Consider the following 13,327-nt stretch of genomic DNA (forward strand, 5'->3'; position numbering starts at 1 on the left):
TATTCTGACGCGGCTTGCCGCAATACTGCGACGTCCATCTTCGGGGCTTGGTACCGTGGTGGTTGGATAAAGATCATGACCTGGTAACCATCTCATCTTAAGTCCTGCCAAACCCCTTTAACCCTTAGGGCCTCTGAAGACCATGGCTGCACTTTTCCCCGATACTCCGCCATGTCCCAGGTAGCGCTGTATTGTGTTCGCCATGTCAAACACCTCCTCATACCTCAACGTCCATGTCACAAACTGTATCTGTATAACATTCACTACGTCCCTCCACTCGTCCAATGCAGCGTCCCCTCTAACCAACAGACTTGCGCACCCGGCTCTGGCGTCTGTAGATTTTCTTCGAGGCGATGAAACATGTACAAAATAATTAATTTTAATGACTACGTGCGATACAACGGTGACGTTTTAAAAGGATTTGGACATGTTATTTAGAAGCTTCGGTTTTTTTCAGCCTAAAAGGTGAATTTTTTTTTTTTTTTCTTAAATGCATCAAAACACAGTCCCCGCCGCGACCCCATCCCCCAACCCAAAAAACAAGACCGGGGGTGGGCGTGGCTTGACCGAATCCAACGAGCACAAAAATAAATATATTTTTAGGGAAAGCAAAGTGTCCTTGAAGTTAGCACCTTGTCATGAACACCCTTGTTTTTTCGTCTATACAGATATACATATATCCACTGGGGGGAGCTATTGCTTTTGGTAGCAAGTCCGTTATTGGAAGGCTGCGTACATGAGTGAAATGAAGGGGGGCGGCTTTAACACTACGACGATCTCTGTGAATACTAGGCTCCACCTCCAACATGAGTAAGTTCCAACCGTGAATTAGGGGGTGGGGAGATACTGAAACGTATAGGACTTCCCCTCCCGCACCCCAGCGCCGCCTGCAGGAAGAACGTGTGCTTATAAGTTTGTCATTGTTAACCTGCACGTCGATACAAGTACAGAATGTGGAGGGTTCACAAAACACGTCCTACGTCGTCATGTCCACTGGATCCTCAAGTATTCCCACGCGTTTTCGCTTCGTAAAAATGTCTTATTAAATTAGGCAATGTATACAGAAGTCAGCCATGCCCGTCTGACAACCTGCTCAGTGCCTCGGAAGAGAATCTGGCAGCCTCCAAGTCCTGCTGGTACCGAGATTGGCGTTAGTCGGTGCCCGTAGACGGCTGGGTTGCCCATCATGGCGGCTCCACGTAAACACTTCAATGCTCGTCCCCCGGAGTCGCTTCTGCCATTTCTATGGAAATGTCTCTAGCCAGGAACCGTTTCATCTTTTTATCCCGGGTCAGTACAGAAAACAAAAAAAAACCTACGAAATATGGAGAAGGAAGTGGCGGAAATGGTGGACCCGGACCCTGAGCGTGGGCAGCATCAAGTCTCATTGTAGTGAAAATAACTTAAAGATTTACGTCTGGTCTTACAGTCCTCAAGATAAAACATAAAAAAAACAATGAACGTCAGTAAAAAGAAATCCTCTTGGAAAAGTGAACAGAACCATGCAGATGTGGGAAGAGGTGGGGACGTCACCCCGCGGGAATCGGTGAAACCCCTGCCGAGTCTCTCCATGGTAAACCTGCCATTCCTCCAGCATTGTCAGTGTTCACATCTCCTACACTGTACAAGTCCAACATCAAATGCAGGTGCCGGGCTGTGCGGGCGGCTGGTGCTTCCGGTTTCGCGCTGCTCCCGATTTCTCCTTGTACGCTAATGGCATCTGTTGTGAGATATCCACCAAAGCGCTGGCCACGGCTAAACCTACAGCAGAGAGGAGAACGTGATAAGACAGAAGTGTGGGCTTTAAAGGGGACCCATAACCAGGTCTCTGCAACGGGAAGCTTTAGTCTAAAGGGGTCTTCTAGAGTGTGTACATACATTACATACATATCCTGTACTGATCCTGAGTTACATCCTGTATTATACTCCAGAGCTGCGCTCACTATTCTGCTGGTACAGTCACTGTGTACATACATTACATTACTTATTCTGTATTATACTGCAGAGCTGCGCTCACTATTCTGCTGGTACAGTCACTGTGTACATACATTACATTACTTATCCTGTATTATACTCCAGAGCTGCGCTCACTATTCTGCTGGTGCAGTCACTGTGTACATACATTACTTATCCTGTATTATACTCCAGAGCTGCGCTCACTATTCTGCTGGTACAGTCACTGTGTACATACAATACATTACTTATCCTGTATTATACTCCAGAGCTGCACTCACTATTCTGCTGGTACAGTCACTGTGTACATACATTACATTACTTATCCTGTATTATACTCCAGAGCTGCGCTCACTATTCTGCTGGTGCAGTCACTGTGTACATACATTACATTACTTATCCTGTATTATACTCCAGAGCTGCGCTCACTATTCTGCTGGTACAGTCACTGTGTACATACATTACATTACTTATCCTGTATTATACTCCAGAGCTGCGTTCACTATTCTGCTGGTGCAGTCACTGTGTACATACATTACATTACTTATCCTGTATTATACTCCAGAGCTGCGCTCACTATTCTGCTGGTGCAGTCACTGTGTACATACATTACATTACTTATCCTGTATTATACTCCAGAGCTGCGCTCACTATTCTGCTGGTGCAGTCACTGTGTACATACATTACATTACTTATCCTGTACTGATCCTGAATTACATCCTGTATTATACTCCAGAGCTGCGCTCACTATTCTGCTGATACAGTCACTGTGTGCATACATTACATTACTTATCCTGTATTATACTCCAGAGCTGCGCTCACTATTCTGCTGATACAGTCACTGTGTACATACATTACATTACTTATCCTGTATTATACTCCAGAGCTGCGCTCACTATTCAGCTGGTGCAGTCACTGTGTACATACATTACATTACTTATCCTGTACTGATCCTGAGTTACATCCTGTATTATACTCCAGAGCTGCGCTCACTATTCTGCTGGTACAGTCACTGTGTACATACATTACATTACTTATCCTGTACTGATCCTGAGTTACATTCTGTATTATACTCCAGAGCTGCGCTCACTATTCTGCTGGTACAGTAACTGTGTACATACATTACATTACTTATCCTGTACTGATCCTGAGTTACATCCTGTATGATACTCCAGAGCTGCGCTCACTATTCTGCTGATACAGTCACTGTGTACATACATTACATTACAAGCCCCTTCCCTACCTATGAGTTACTATAAGTTAATAACTGACCCCCCACTGATTCCTGACTTACCAGATTGTCCTGGAGGCGGTATGCCCCCTAAACCACGTGGCAGCCGCACAAATATTGAGAGGACCGCTGCTTTGTTACCACAACACGGCTCCAGGGCGATCGGCTTTGGAACAGTCTGAAAAGAAACAGAGAAAAAGGAGTTGGAAACAGTCAGCATGGGGTGGAGTCACTAAGTTTTACTGCAAATCCCAAGGGTTGGACATGGCGGCAGAGACGGCTCCTGCTGAGATAACATATCCAAGTCGTCCATCGGTGAAGAGCTCTAGAACTCACATGTAATGATGAAGGTCCGCCCTTGTCCTGCTCACACAGCTGCTGAGTTTGTTACACTGTATCAGTATGGGTATAATGTATCTATAGGGCCTCGTGTATCTTTGTGGACACAATGTAACAGACTTTGCGTTGCGTGTGATGTATATCTGTATAGATTTGCCTTATGATGGTCTCCTCCCATGTCTGTAGGTTCATTAGCAGTAGCCACAATCCTCGCCCCTTCCACCGGGTCCGCCATTGTCTCGGAGCCCCCCGTCCCACCGTAATTAATGGGGAATGAATTGCAACACTGTTGTGTGGGCAGAAACCAACAGGCGCCATTATACGATGTAAAGGCTTAATGGAAAAGCAAATGTCAGGCGGATAAATCACAGGCGGCGGTATTTATGTCCTCTATTACACCGGCATAATTCTATTAATGAATTAACATCCAGCGTCATGCAAATTAGTGTTTTATGACCCAGCGGAGGCATAAAGCGGAGCCAGGATTGTCGGAGGGGGGAGGGTTTTTTTTTGTTTTTTTTCCATTTTATTTTCAACAACAGCAGATCACATTCTGGCTAATTTGTCTCACGTTTTTACGACGCGGCCGTGAAGACGGCAGAAGCTCCCTTACCCTGATCACTTTATTGGGCACTCAATCTTCTCATCGTATAGATTTACAAGTCATGGACGGCCTCTCTCAACACTTAAGTCACAGATGCTCCGCTATTTGTCAATGTTTGCCTATTAAAGGGACACTAAACCCAGAAACAAATTAACAAACAAAAAATAAGGAAAGAAAACATTTCTTGGCAACTGGGAAGTTTCCCCATATGAAGAAATCTGGAAAACAGAGGTCCCTCACCTCCCCGTGCAGGGCTCAATGTATCTATTCTAGGGCAGGAGGTTTCTGTTGCAGCAAGCTGCCTCCAGGAGTCAAATTTAAAGGGCTCCTGCACTTTACACCTGCTCTACTGACACTGATGCAGTTGGAGTTTTTCGGCTAGCCTTTCAGCAGACTAATATGCTCTGCTGACTGCTCCACAAAAAATTGATGGCCCTTTAATAGTATAGGTGATCGATATTAAATCGGTGGGGGCCCTGCTCTAACAACCCTGCAATAGGGCCCTTCATTGTTTACACAGCGCCATATAGTCTGTGGTGGCTGTGCCTGGTATTGCAGCTTAGACCCATTTAACTGAATGGTACAAATCTAAAATGAAATGTCTTTACAGCAATTTGTTGAGGGTTCCAATGATCAGCTCATTTTTGGGAGCCCATTTAACAAAAAGGGAACATGCAAAGGATTTCTTATGGAAATGGGGAGAGGTTCCTGCTGCAGGAAGCTGCCTCCTAACCACAAAGGTAACACAGAGGAGACAATGAATGACCTCAGACACCTGGACTTATCTTTGTGTCCTCCTCCAGCCCTTTGGAGTAAGATACCGGATAGGAGAGGATTGTAGAAGAGACACAATTTTGGTTTGTGTCTCTTTAATACCGAAGAGAACAAAAAGAAAAGAAACTACAAAAAGTCAAAATAAAAATCACGAGAGACTCCGCAGAGATTCATCCAGAAATGCGTTGGTAGGAGGAGGTGCAGAATATATATTGTAAATAAATTGCTTTATGGCAGAAAAGTGGTTTTTGCCGCTGCCGGTTTTGTTGATGGGGCAGAATTCTGTATTTGATTATCGGCCAATCAGATGGCTCCGGAGCAGAAATATTAGGGGAGTGCAGGCTACAACGCGGCGTCTCGTCCTTAATGACAAATATGAGAGGAAGGAAGAACGAAAACAAGGTAGAAGGGAGAACATTTTTCTTTTTCAGCTGTTTTTGCTTTTGCCATGATTGAACTGAAGTCAGCAGATTTAGAAGTAGCAGCGGAGAAAGTGCGAGGACGCGGCCGGCTCTGCGGGGGAACGCTCCATACATAAAGGATTGTTAATAAGGCAGCGCTGAGCCTAACATAATGCTGACAATACCGGGACTAGCGACTGCAGCATTCTGGACTCTGCCGCTGTCCTGACCGCTCACTGCCTGTCCGTCATCGGGGCTCTGATGGGCTGGAACAAAATGCTGCATCCTCCAGATAACAAGGAGAATAGAGCTAAGTGGTACACAAAGACCTGAGCAAGACGGAACTACACCTGTGCACATATATATACTCACATAACAGGGGGCAAGATGTACACAAAGAGGAAGAAAGGGGAACGTGGGGAGTCAGAGGGAAGAAAACAGAGGGAGGGAGACAGAGAAAGAAGGAGAGAGAGAAAGAAAGAAGAAAACAGAGAGAAACGGGGAAGGAGGGAGAGAGAGAGAGAGAGAGAGACAAACGGGGAAGGAGGTAGAGAGAGAGAAGAAGACAGTGAGAGAGAAAGAAACGGGGAAGGAGGTAGAGAGAGAGAAGAAGACAGTGAGAGAGAAAGAAACAGGGAAGGAGGTAGAGAGAGAGAGAGAGAGAGAGAGAGAAAGAAGAAGACAGAGAGAGAGAAAGAAAGAGGGATGGAGGTAGAGAGAGAGAAAGAGAGAGAGAGAGAGAGAAAGAAGAAGACAGAGAAAGAAAGAGGGATGGAGGTAGAGAGAGAGAGAGAGAGAGAGAGAAAGAAGAAGACAGAGAAAGAAACGGGGAAGGAGGGAGAGAGAAAGAAAGAAAGAAAGAAAGAAAGAAAGAAAGAAAGAAAGAAAGAAAGAAAGAAAGAAAGAAAGAAAAGAAAGAAAGAAAGAAAGAAAGAAAGAAAGAAACGGGGAAGGAGAGAGAGAGAGAGAGAGAAAGAAGAAGACATAGAAAGAAACGGGGAAGGAGGGAGAGAGAGAGAGAGAGAGAGAGAGAGAGAGAGAGAGAGAGAGAGAGAGAAGAAGACTGAGAAAGAAACGGGGAAGGAGGGAGAGAGAGGAAGGAAGGAAGGAAGGAAGGAAGGAAGGAAGGAAGGAAGGAAGGAAGGAAGGAAGGAAGAAAGAAAGAAAGAAAGAAAGAAAGAAAGAAAGAAAGAAAGAAAGAAAGAAAGAAAGAAAGAGAGAAAGAAAGAGAGAAACGGGGAAGGAGGTAGAGAGAGAGAAAGAAGACAGAGAGAAACGGGGAAGGAGGTAGAGAGAGAGAAAGAAGACAGAGAGAAACGGGGAAGGAGGTAGAGAGAGACAGAGAGAGAGAGAGAGAGAGAAAAAAAAGAAAGCAGGAGAGCGTAAGAGAGGGAAAGGAAAAGCAAGACTGAGCAAAAGATGGGAACAAAAGGCAGGTGTAGAAGAAGAGGAAGGACAGAGAAATGTTGGGGAAAGAGAGAATAGAGCGGTGCTGGGGAGATAGTAGTGTATGGAGTGAGCGAGGAGGATTCCCAGAGCGCCCGGGGTCCTGATGTCCTCCTGGTATTAGGAGACCATCCCCCCATTAGTCAGGACATGTACTGGACATGGATGTTATTATGCAGCGGTCGCTGACACCAGTGCTCTATATGGAAGGATCCTTATTGGAAATCCCACTGTAACTATCAGAGCCGTGAGTCCGGGGGAGAGACTATGACATCATTACTCCAGCCCGCTGACTGGCACTGACTGCATAGGATGGCTAATACCACATGTAGGGTTATTAACTACCTACACACTGGAGGTCTCAGGAGAACCACTCGGAGGACTGCGGAGAGTGTGGAGCCGTGACGTGAGAGAGACGCCATTATGGACCTGGACGATGAGGAGGGAGAGGACGGGGCATTATTGGGGGGAGCCCCGGTGCTGTGTTATGGGGGTGCATTAGACGTGCATTTGTAGCTTTAAGGATTCCAACAATAATCTGGGCAGGATACAAAATGACTACATACACAGATATTAGAGCCTACTCTATGGTGTGACGTATCACGCTGCCCCTAGAGGCCACCACAGGCACTGCTCCTGTCACGGTTATATACGCTCTCTAATTACATTGCGCTCCTTCTGTATCCTCTTATGATTAAACTTTATTAAAAAGCCCAACAAAAGAGCAGGAGACACATAAAAGCCCATGTCGCTGGAACATCGTGACCCCGCCGCCTGCGCACCGCGCTCATGGCTGCCGCTCTGCACAATTACGGCTCCTTACATATACAGCTCATTAAGCTGAGGGGTTATTTGGACCCTCGTCATCCCCAATACAAATTTATTTTATCCTCTGCAAACCTTGTAAAACATGGCTCCGAACAAGTCTGTAACCCAAGGCGCACCTATAGTAGTCTGATCCATGAGATAGACAACGGCCTCTCTAGTGCCACCTACAGGCAGCCGTCATGTGAAGACAGTAAGGCAATGTATATTATTACACCAAGTTGTGTGACCCCTCATATCCACCCTGATCAGTTTTGGTGCCAGGCCGCCGCAGCCCCGCTCCGTACCCGCACGCTCTCCGGCAGCAGAATCAGAGCACAGGAAGAAAATGGTAGAAACAGCTGTGGCAATGAAATGTAGGAAACGTCCGGTGTCAGCAATGTTCCTGATCTGTGCTATCTCTTATCAGACACAAAGAAGACGAGGGGAGATGACAGCAAGAAGAGGGAAACAGGAGGACTTAAAGGGCCCGTCCAGATGGCAGTGACAGCTCCCTGACGCTCTGCAGTGACTCCAGGGTCCGGATATACAGCACCGGTCTCATTATATTATGTGTATTGTGTATAATGCTGTGCACAAACTGAGCAGCCCTGATACACTGTAGCAAATGATCAGCGATTGGATGCAAACCCTCAGCTGTGACCAGCATGACTGTACAATGTATAAGGCCGGAGAGCCCCGTATCCAGTGCGGGATGTCACAATGGCTAAGTCCACGTTGCAGTGTCCTCTCTCTCTGCCGTCACAAGTCTCTACGTTCCAGATCTGTCTGATCTCCATGAAAAGCACAATCCTCACCTTTACGCTCCCGCCGATCAGATCAGGCGGCTCCTCGTCTGTTTCCAAGGCCACGTTGACAGAGGCGAAGGGTCGGCTCGCCATCTGCTGCATCTCCCGGATGAGTTGCTGGTAAATAAGACAGAAAAGGTAGAGGTTATATACAACACCTGGTCTATAGGGGGCGCAACCAGAGAAGGAGGTATGTGCTGCTTATTACTGAGCGGTATCACAATAAACTCTCATAATCTGCACAATAACTCCCCCTGAAATACTCTGTGCTGCTGGTGATATGGATGCAAGTACCAGGGTAGAAATAGAGCAGCTGTAATGGGGCCCAAGATACTGAATGAGGTCACATGGAAGGTCCAGAGAGAGCGGAAACAGCAGTCACCCCGAACCTCATCTCTTATCTATAGCATTACATTATGTATTATCCTGTACTGTGACATCACTGTGTGTATTATCCTGTACTGTGACATCACTGTGTGTATTATCCTGTACTGTGACATCACTGTGTGTATTATCCTGTACTGTGACATCACTGTGTGTATTATCTCTGTACTGTGACATCACTGTGTGTATTATCCTGTACTGTGACATCACTGTGTGTATTATCCTGTACTGTGACATCACTGTGTGTATTATCTCTGTACTGTGACATCACTGTGTGTATTATCCTGTACTGTGACATCACTGTGTGTATTATCTCTGTACTGTGACATCACTGTGTGTATTATCTCTGTACTGTGACATCACTGTGTGTATTATCCTGTACTGTGACATCACTGTGTGTATTATCCTGTACTGTGACATCACTGTGTGTATTATCCCTGTACTGTGACACCACTGTGTGTATTATCCTGTACTGTGACATCACTGTGTGTATTATCCCTGTACTGTGACATCACTGTGTGTATTATCCCTGTACTGTGACATCACTGTGTGTATTATCCTGTACTGTGACATCACTGTGTGTATTATCTCTGTACTGTGACATCACTGTGTGTATTATCTCTGTACTGTGACATCACTGTGTGTATTATCTCTGTACTGTGACATCACTGTGTGTATTATCCCTCCTATCACACAGCCCAGTCCTCTGTATACTGCGGGGAATTTCATAGGTTTTATCTTTAGCGCTAGAATAAAGAAATCTTTAGACAAAAATCTGAAGTCCCGGCGTAATACAAATACCATAAGTAACCGGGGATAAATAATTCAGGCCGTGTGTAATGAGCTCAGCGAGCCGTAAACTGCCCGGTAAAAGTTTAATGCAGAACGAAGGTAATTTATGAGACAAAGTGGGAGGAGACAGAAACTAATCCCTACCATACCCCAATACACATCCCTGCCCCATATACCCCAATACACTGCCCCATATACCCCAATACACATCCCTGCCCCATATACCCCAATACACATCCCTGCCCCATATACCCCAATACACTGCCCCATATACCCCAATACACATCCCTGCCCCATATACCCCAATACACTGCCCCATATACCCCAATACACATCCCTGCCCCATATACCCCAATACACCTCCCTGCCCCATATACCCCAATACACATCCCTATATACCCCATATATCCACTTACAGTCTGTCTGTATTTTTATAAATGCTTTGCCTCCTCCAAAAACAAGTCAGAGCGGCAGTGAGTTGCCCCCTCTGGGGGTTTCTTTAACCCCTGCACCCCTGGGCCTGGCACATTGCACCCGCCTGCTGCTGTGAGATGTTACTTAAATGTTTGTCCAGCACACAATTTACAAGGGAACGAACCTGTCACATTTAATATGGCAGCGCGGCGGGAGACGAGCCGCCTGACATTCGAGGATTCCTCGCAGTAGCCGGCGCCGCAGCACATTGTATCCTGGCAATGGGTAATGAGAAAAATTTGCGGCGTCTGGGGATAGAGCCAGAAAGTGCAGGAGCGCTGTAAGCTCTGCTCATCCTGATCCTCCTGATACAGGCGCAGCAGCATATCTGCTATATTTTCTATATGTTCTAAATATTCATTAATATCACTCTTCCTAGTAATAGAATACCAGCGCAGTAAAGACTGACACAAAGACAGATACGGAGTGTATGACAATCAGAGTCATTGGAGAGCTGGGTAGCAAATCAGTATGGATTATTACTGGCATCTCACTACAGATTATCGCCACCTAGTGGTTTAACATCCACCACACTGATATGACCACCTATGATAGATTGTATCACACAATGCTAGTTTAAGTTATATCACTCTTGATGTTATGTCTGCAACTGCCCTGCTTGTGTCAGTCTTCACTGCAGTCCTTGTATTCTATTCAGTAACCAGGAGGTTCAGGATGAACAGATTATTATTTAGAAAAACAGCGCCACACCTGTTCACAGGTTATGTGCAGTATTACAGCTCAGTTCCATTCACTCCTGGGGAGCTAAACTGCAATACCAGTCATAACCCACTGAAGGGGGTGGTGCTGTTTTGTAGAAGAAAGCAGCCATGTTTAAGTACAGACACCTCTTGCATGTATGTGTCAGTCCTCACTGAAGTACTGGTATTCCATTCATTATCCTGGAAGTAGTGCAGTGCACGGTATTATGTTACACGCCTGTGCCTGTGATGTATGCATGCTCTGCCGTAGCACGCCGCGCTTGCAGCTGGATCGGGCCGTCAGCGGTGAGTGGCGAGCCGGTGACAGGATAAAGGATGCCGGTGATTGCATTAGAACAATCGGAGCGCGGAGGCGTTTGATAAATCAATCAGTGACTTACACACCAGCCGAAAGTTACACGAGGAGATCGCAAATTGCCACTTACACGTCTTCACTTCAAATTAAAAGCCCTTTCAAGACAGAGGCGGCTCGCCGGTAAATCATGCCGCAACGCTGACGCCAACACTTTAAATCATCGTGACTGACGCGTCGACAAGGATGCAGCGAGCGGAGGGAAGGATGTATGGATTATATACAGGAGGGTCGTATAGCCTGCCTCGTACCGTATACACCTGAGAATGGCAAGACCCCCCATACACCAAAGGGTTAAATCCTCCTAATCTGGCCCATCAAGTAGTGTGGTCATACAGGAATAGGAGAGCGCTCAGCTCAGGCAGGGTCAAAGGTCATAGGTTTAAGGTCAGGGAAACAGGGTTCTGTATCCATAGGTGATAACAGCAGGAGGGGAGTGTGCGGATTCTGAGAGAGGCAGGACTGCAGCAGCACAGAGTATTACAGAGGAGGAGGAGTGTGGTAATTCTGAGAGAGGCAGTGACCAGGGGCTGAGGACAAAGATGGTATTACTACTACGGTACGTGAGGAGGAGAATGGAGACAAGTGGGAGGCAACATTCTGATGGTCACAGAGTAAAACAGGCAATACAACAGCAGCACAGAGTATTACAGAGGAGGAGTGTGCTGATTCTGCAAGAGGCAGTGACCGGGGGCTGAGGACAGGGGCGGGATTATTACTACGTGAGGAGGAGAATGGAGACAAGTGGGAGGTAACATTCTGATGGAGTAAAAGAGGCAGGACAACAGCAGCACAGAGTATTACAGAGGAGGAGTGTGCAGATTCTGAGAGAGGCAGTGACCGGCGGATGAGGACAGGGGCGGGATTATTACTACGTGAGGAGGAGAATGGAGACAAGTGGGAGGAAACATTCTGTTGTTTGAAAAGTAAAAGGGGCAGGACTGCAGCAGCACAGAGTATTACAGAGGAGGAGTGTGCTGGTCTGGTAGGGGGGCAGTGACCTGACTGTGATAGTGAGGAAATGGCTACATGTCAATGGGCATAGTGTCATAGTCTGAGGAGGAATGGAGGCAAGAGGATGAACATAGGCTGATGATATAACCAGTAGTGTCCTCAGCAGCACAGAGTACTTCAGGAGAAGAGTGTGCTGAACCTGAGGGAGGGAGTGACCTCATGTGGCTTCATGTAACAGGAGGCAAGGTCATGATGTGAGAAACGGAATGAAGACAAGCGAATGGTCACAGACTTAGCTTTACAAAGAGGAAGGAGAATGGTCCATCGCAGCACAGAGTATTTCAGGAGAGGAGAGGTGTGCTAAACTCATGGGAAACAGTGAAGTTCAAGAAGAGGAGTGTGCTGACCTGGTGGGGGGGAAGTGACCTGTCAGGAGCGGAGTGTGCTGACCTGGTGGGGGGCAGTGACCTGTCAGGAGAGGAGTGTGCTGACCTGGTGGGGGGCAGTGACCTGTCAGGAGAGGAGTATGCTGACCTGGTGGGGGGAAGTGACCTGTGAGGAGAGGGGTGTGCTGACCTCGTGGGGGGCAGTGACCTGTCAGAAGAGGAGTGTGCTGACATTGTGGGGGGCATTGACCTGTGAGGAGAGGAGTGTGCTGACCTGGTGGGGGGAAGTGACCTGTGAGGAGAGGGGTGTGCTGACCTCGTGGGGGGCAGTGACCTGTCAGAAGAGGAGTGTGCTGACATTGTGGGGGGCATTGACCTGTGAGGAGAGGGGTGTGCTGACCTCGTGGGGGGCAGTGACCTGTCAGGAGAGGGGTGTGCTGACCTCGTGGGGGGTAGTGACCTGTCAGAAGAGGAGTGTGCTGACATTGTGGGGGGCATTGACCTGTGAGGAGAGGAGTGTGCTGACCTGGTGGGGGGCAGTGACCTGTCAGGTGAGGAGTGTGCTGACCTGGTGGGGAGCAGTGACCTGTCAGGAGAGGAGTGTGCTGACCTGGTGGGGAGCGGTGACCTGTCAGGAGAGGAGTGTGCTGACCTGGTGGGGAGCAGTGACCTGTCAGGAGAGGAGTGTGCTGACCTGGTGGGGGGCAGTGACCTGTCAGGAGAGGAGTGTGCTGACCTGGTGGGGAGCGGTGACCTGTCAGGAGAGGAGTGTGCTGACCTGGTGGGGGGCAGTGACCTGTGAGGAGAGGAGTATGCTGACCTGGTGGGGGGCAGTGACCTGTCAGGAGAGGAGTGTGCTGACCTGGTGGGGAGCGGTGACCTGTCAGGAGAGGAGTGTGCTG

At 47.5% G+C, this 13,327-nt stretch overlaps 1 protein-coding gene across 1 annotated transcript in view; it reads right to left on the reverse strand.

The window, feature by feature from the left end:
* Positions 1-356: 356 nt before the first annotated feature.
* The window catches only part of ATRN (attractin), a 106,578-nt gene continuing 93,607 nt past the window's right edge, over positions 357-13,327 (reverse strand). Inside the window, exons 27-29 of the mRNA XM_075261777.1 lie at positions 8,371-8,478; positions 3,248-3,362; positions 357-1,761 (exon numbers count right to left, since the gene is read on the reverse strand). Coding sequence (XP_075117878.1) covers positions 1,637-1,761; positions 3,248-3,362; positions 8,371-8,478 — 348 coding nt within the window. The 3' untranslated portion in view covers positions 357-1,636. The remainder of the gene's footprint in view (positions 1,762-3,247; positions 3,363-8,370; positions 8,479-13,327) is intronic.

This window comes from Leptodactylus fuscus, chromosome 1, assembly GCF_031893055.1.
Source record: "Leptodactylus fuscus isolate aLepFus1 chromosome 1, aLepFus1.hap2, whole genome shotgun sequence".
In the NCBI taxonomy this organism is placed as follows: domain Eukaryota; kingdom Metazoa; phylum Chordata; class Amphibia; order Anura; family Leptodactylidae; genus Leptodactylus; species Leptodactylus fuscus.